This window comes from Helianthus annuus, chromosome 3 (assembly GCF_002127325.2).
Source record: "Helianthus annuus cultivar XRQ/B chromosome 3, HanXRQr2.0-SUNRISE, whole genome shotgun sequence".
Classification (NCBI taxonomy): domain Eukaryota; kingdom Viridiplantae; phylum Streptophyta; class Magnoliopsida; order Asterales; family Asteraceae; genus Helianthus; species Helianthus annuus.
Genome location: NC_035435.2, coordinates 134,466,022 through 134,471,378, shown reverse-complemented (window position 1 = coordinate 134,471,378; position 5,357 = coordinate 134,466,022). Strand labels below are relative to the sequence as shown.

Genomic DNA, 5,357 nt, shown 5'->3' with positions numbered 1-5,357 from the left:
ACTAATTAAAACTTCAGGGACTGAAATGCAAAACTAAGTAAAAAAATTACATTTTCAAAATCTAATTAAAACTACTTAAAACTTAAGGGACTGAAATGCAAAAACTTTTTTTAAAGACTAATCAAAATGAAGGGACTAAAATGAAAAAGCTTCTTCTTCTTCCCAAAACCCACAAAAACAACCTGCAACTTTTTTTTTAAACCACCTTCAATTAAAACTAACTAAAACTAATTTCCTTTGTTCTTTTAGAGTAAATTGCCATTTTAGTCCCTGAGGTTTGTCTAAATTTGCCATTTTAGTCCAAATAGTTTTTTTTTTCTCCTCTGGGTCTCTGACTTTTCCCTTTTCTTGCCATTTTGATCATTAAGCCTAACTCCATCCAAAAAATTCATTTAAGTTAAGGGCAGTTTGGTCATTTTATATCTTTCATTTGTTTTTCATTTTCTCACTTTTTATTATTAAAAAAAACAAAATATAAAATATAAAACCTACTTTTTATTATATCGTGATGTTCTAATAATACTTTGTTTCTTCACATCAATAAAACTTATCAATTCATCTCTTAGACTAGGGGGAGTGGGGCGTTCTCCCCCTCCAAGACGCCTAAGGCCGCCCCGCACACCACCCCCATTAGGCGTTCCATGGGACGTCCCCCCTTTGGGCATCCTCTTCTCGTCGCCAAGCTCCTCACACAAATCAATTTTTGGCCGTTGAGCATGCACAAAATTTCAAGAATCCCCCCTCCAACGGCTACTTTGACCAATTATTGGTTTTTTTTAACCAAATCACCTATATATATATATATATATATACATCCACCATACAACACTATTTTCATTAACACACTCTAAAAATATACAACACCATTTTTATAAAATACATTCTTTCAACACAACCATTTTGTTTTTTTGGAACCACAAATGGAGTTCAACGTCCCTTCGTCATCCTCGTCCGACGACGATACAACTTCATCTAGTTCTTTTGAATTTGAAGAAGCCATCAACGAGGTGGTAATGACAACGATCAATTTAATGGTTCAAGTTGCTAGCGAGGACAATGAAACGGATGACCAACCGATTAGAAGAAGAACTCAGATTATGCGGGATCGTGCCGCAGGACAACAACGGCTGATGCAAGACTATTTCGGGGAGGAGCCGGTATATGACGCGAAGATATTTAGACGTCGGTTTCGCATGAGTAAACGTCTATTTACCCGTATTACAAACGACATGGAGGAAGATTATGATTATTTCAAACAAAAGTACGACGCTCGTGGGTATCTTGGCTTTACTACATTACAAAAGTGTAATGCGGCCATCCGACAACTCGCATATGGCACAAGCGTTGATTCATTTGACGAGTACCTGGGAATGTCTGCCAGGACTGCGCGAGAGTCACTCACACACTTTTGTAAAGGTATATTTACTAAATTTTGTTTTCAATTTTTTTATATATTTAACTTTAGCGTCAATTTTTTTAAATGTTAGTGTCAATGTTCGTATACATATTTAAATTTATATAGGTGTGATTGAGTTGTATGGGCCGGCTTATTTACGACGTCTGACTTGGAGTGATCTCCAAAGGATGTACGACGTGCATGAGCACGTTCACGGTTTCCCTGGTATGATCGGTAGTATCGACTGCATGCACTGGAAGTGGGAACAATGCCCTACCGCTTGGCGTGGTACACATACTAGAGGCGACATTGGCAAACCGTCGTTAATATTGCAGGCGGTTGCATCTTATGATCTTTGGATACAGAATGCATATTTTGGTCAACAAGGTTCTCACAACGACATCAACGTGTTTGAGTCTTCGTCGGTTCTCGAAGAGATTATAAACGGGTTGGCACCAAGTTCAGCGTTTTATGCGAGCGATAATTACTACAAACGCGGATATTATTTAACTGATGGTGTTTATCCGGAGTACGCAACGTTCGTAAAGACGTTCACCGATCCTATTGATCTTAAAAGAAAATATTTCAAGAGAAAACAAGAATCGGCAAGAAAAGATATCGAGCGAGCGTTTAGAGTTCTTCGAAAGCGATGGCACGTCATCAATTATCCAGCAAGATACTGGACAAAGGAAAAAATGCATGACGTCATTTACACATGCATTATTTTGCATAACATGATATTGGAAGACGAAAACAAAGCCATTTGCCAAGATTACAATGAGAATGACCCTTCATTGTTCCCGGAGTATTGGACACAAGAAGTATCATCGGAGACACGAATCGAGAACATAATGGATATAAAGAATAGAGAAACACACAACATGCTTATGTCTGACCTGATCGATCACCTATGGGACAACAAACAACCAGGATACGAGGCGGAACTCGTTAACGAGGATGAAGGAGATAACGAGGATGAAGATAATAACGATGTAGTCGACCTCGACCTAAACGAGTACGTTAGTGACGATGAGTAGTAGATGTGTATTCTTGTATGTTTTTTAATGAATAAGTTGTATGTTGGTTATTTTATTTAATGAGTATCAATAATTTTATAAAAAATATAACACTTTATATTTTTAACATAAAAAAATCAAAATTAAATGGGTGCCACGTGTCGCAAGACGCCCTACCCAGCAAAGTTGCCCCACTCCCCCTTTTTTGCTCAAAATCCTCTAATCTGACGTGGCGCCACATGTCGCAAGACGCCCTCTCAAAAGGATGCCCCACTCCCTTTAGTCTTAAATCATTCTTTAGTTGATAAAGATTATCACACGATTACACTAGCAAACAATCCCAATAAAGAATCGTACAAATAAATCCCTTCTACACAAATAGACCACTCAAATCAAATCTCATTAAATAAAAATCTTAAATCATATGCTCAATTGTTCAACTCTGGGCAAGCTCTGAACAGTGTTAGAAGACACCTGTTGTTTCTGCTCTTGTTTCCTTAATCATCCTCAAAACCCCCTTCATTACCAGCCGATTTTCGGGGACAAGCGAAACACCCACCAGGTGGTGATTGAAATTCCAGCAGCCATCCTCAACCACCAATTCACCAGATCTAGAAAACCTACCCGTGGCCGTTCACCACCACCGTTCACCGCCAACATCACCTTAGCTGCCATCGCCATCCAACTCCTCCGGCCATTTTCAACACATTAGCCACCATTTGCAATCCTCTTCACCGAAACCCTAACTTAACCCCAACCGCCATCGTTCAACACCACCTTTTACTAGAACCCTAACTTCATCTCCAGCAGAGAGAGGAGGTAAGAGAGAGATAAAAAAGGGTGAAAAGAAAGATAGAGAATCAGGGGTAGAGATGGGGTGGGTAGGTTTTATATTCTGATTTTGTTTAGGGGTCTTCTATTTCCACACCCATATAATCTTATTTTCACATCCCTATTTGTATACGGGCCGTATATACTTATACGGGCCGTATAGAATGTTCATGCACATAATTTAATGAGTTGAATGTTTTTTTTTGTTTTTATATGTATATGGGACGTATATTATATACGGGTCGTATACATACTTGCGTATTATTTCGAAGGTTGGACAAGGGTTTTTAGTTTTGAAATATGTATACGGGCCGTATAATGTTATACGGCCCGTATAGCCCGTATAGAAAGTTTAATTTTTTGTTGAAATCGGGAAACCGTTTAATAAGTTTTGTAAATTTTAAAATAGTGTTGTATATATCGGATTATGTTACGAGTTTGTAGTTAAACGTATTTATTATGTTTAATAAGTTTCCTCTTTGTAAAACGATAAATATGTATAGAAAAGTTAATTTTTTGTTGCAATCGGGAAACCGTTTAATAAATTTTGAAAATTTTAAAATAGTGTTTTATATATCGCATTATGTTACGAGTTTGTAGTTAAACGTATTTATTATGTTTCATAGGTTTCCACTTTGTAAAACGATAAATATGTATAGATAGTTAATTTTTTGTTGCAATCCGGAAACCGTTTAATAAGTTTTGTAAATTTTAAAATAGTATTGTATATATCGGATTATGTTACGAGTTTCTAGTTAAACGTATTTATAATATTTAGTAAGTTTCCACTATGTGAAACGATAAATATGTGATATGATTATGATAAACTACGACAACAATTATTAAACAAACAAGTTAACATCTAAACAAAAGATTAATATTTATAATGTTTTACATCTAAAACAAAAAAAAAAGATAAACTTTTACAAAGTTTCAAACGTAAAATAACAAAAAAATAATAATAATAATAATACAACAAGCAGCTACGGCGGTGGTGGTGGTGGTGCTGCGCCAGCTCGTGGAAGAAGGGGCGCGGCAGAATGCATAGCCACAATCGCCTCGACCATCCACCGTACATCCTCTTTCACTGCAGCTAAATCCCCTCTGACTGCAGCTAAATCCCCTCTGACTGCAGCTACATCCGACTCGACCTGAACGAGTCTCTCCTCCACCCCCGGTGGAGGCATCACACGCTGTCTCACGCTGCGTCGAACGTACGGGCGATCACCCCGTAACTCCTCCGCAGCTACCTGTGATCGATCGCCAATATGAGCAACCCCCTCTCCGTCGCCTCTCTCTCCGTCGCCTCCATCTCCCTCGCCCTCGCCTCCCTCTCCATCGTCTCCCTCCTCATCACCACCCTCTCCACGGGGTCCCTCACCCACACCATAAGCCCAAACTAGCTGCCCTCCCTCGACCTCGCGAGCCAAACCCATCGATAGGGTTGTGTCCCTCCCAACCCTGTCAAGCTGGCGTGTCAGGGTCATATCACTTGCCACCTGCGGGGATAGGAGGCGAAAGAAACCCTTCGCCAGGCGGGTGACGAAGGCCCCACAGCTGATGTGGGAAGAGGGTCGCTTAAAAGCGTACTCGGCGAGATATGCGGCCAACTTGTATGCCAAGTTGGCCCTCCCGCCGTTAAGTAAGTCGTGCAAGAAAAATAGGTCATTTTGGGTGACCCATTCCCTGCTATCATGACGATCGGCGATCGTCACGGCGATACACTGATGTAGGTATCGGTGTAACGGGTCATAAAGATCAGTTGCCCGTGCCTTCGGGGATCGCTGACTCGGTGTCGCGAACTCCCCGAACCCAATAGTGCGCCAATACGGCCACAACACGTCAGTGGACGTGCTGACTGGCTCATCAAAAAATGCGCGGGACCTTGAGTCCTCCTGTGAGTACAGACCCAAGGCAACAGCGAACTGAGGAAGTGTCATCCTCTGAGTCTTGCCGCAAATAGTAAAAGCTACGACCTCTGTCGTCAAAGAATGCTGAAAACCCCTACCCCGGGTGTCCGTAAATGAAAAGGTAGATAAAAACTCTAAAGTAATCTCCCTGTGGGCCAGCTCTGCGGCGGCATCAAATAAGCGGTCCCACGGGGAATTAGCTAG

At 40.6% G+C, this 5,357-nt stretch overlaps 1 protein-coding gene across 1 annotated transcript; it reads left to right on the top strand.

Moving 5' to 3' along the window:
- The first annotated feature begins 920 nt into the window (after positions 1 to 920).
- LOC110932102 (protein ALP1-like) lies at positions 921 to 2,433 on the top strand. The gene is made up of 2 exons (XM_022175461.1): positions 921 to 1,416; positions 1,523 to 2,433. The coding sequence occupies exons 1-2, from the start codon at positions 921 to 923 to the stop codon at positions 2,431 to 2,433; spliced, it is 1,407 nt and encodes a 468-aa protein (XP_022031153.1).
- Positions 2,434 to 5,357: the final 2,924 nt, after the last annotated feature.

Coding starts and splice junctions, on each gene's coding strand:
- LOC110932102 (XM_022175461.1), top strand. CDS start 921: ATGGAGTTCAACGTCCCTTCGTCATCCTCGTCCGACGACGATACAACT. Junction 1,417..1,522: donor ACTCACACACTTTTGTAAAG/GTATATTTACTA, acceptor AAATTTATATAG/GTGTGATTGAGTTGTATGGG.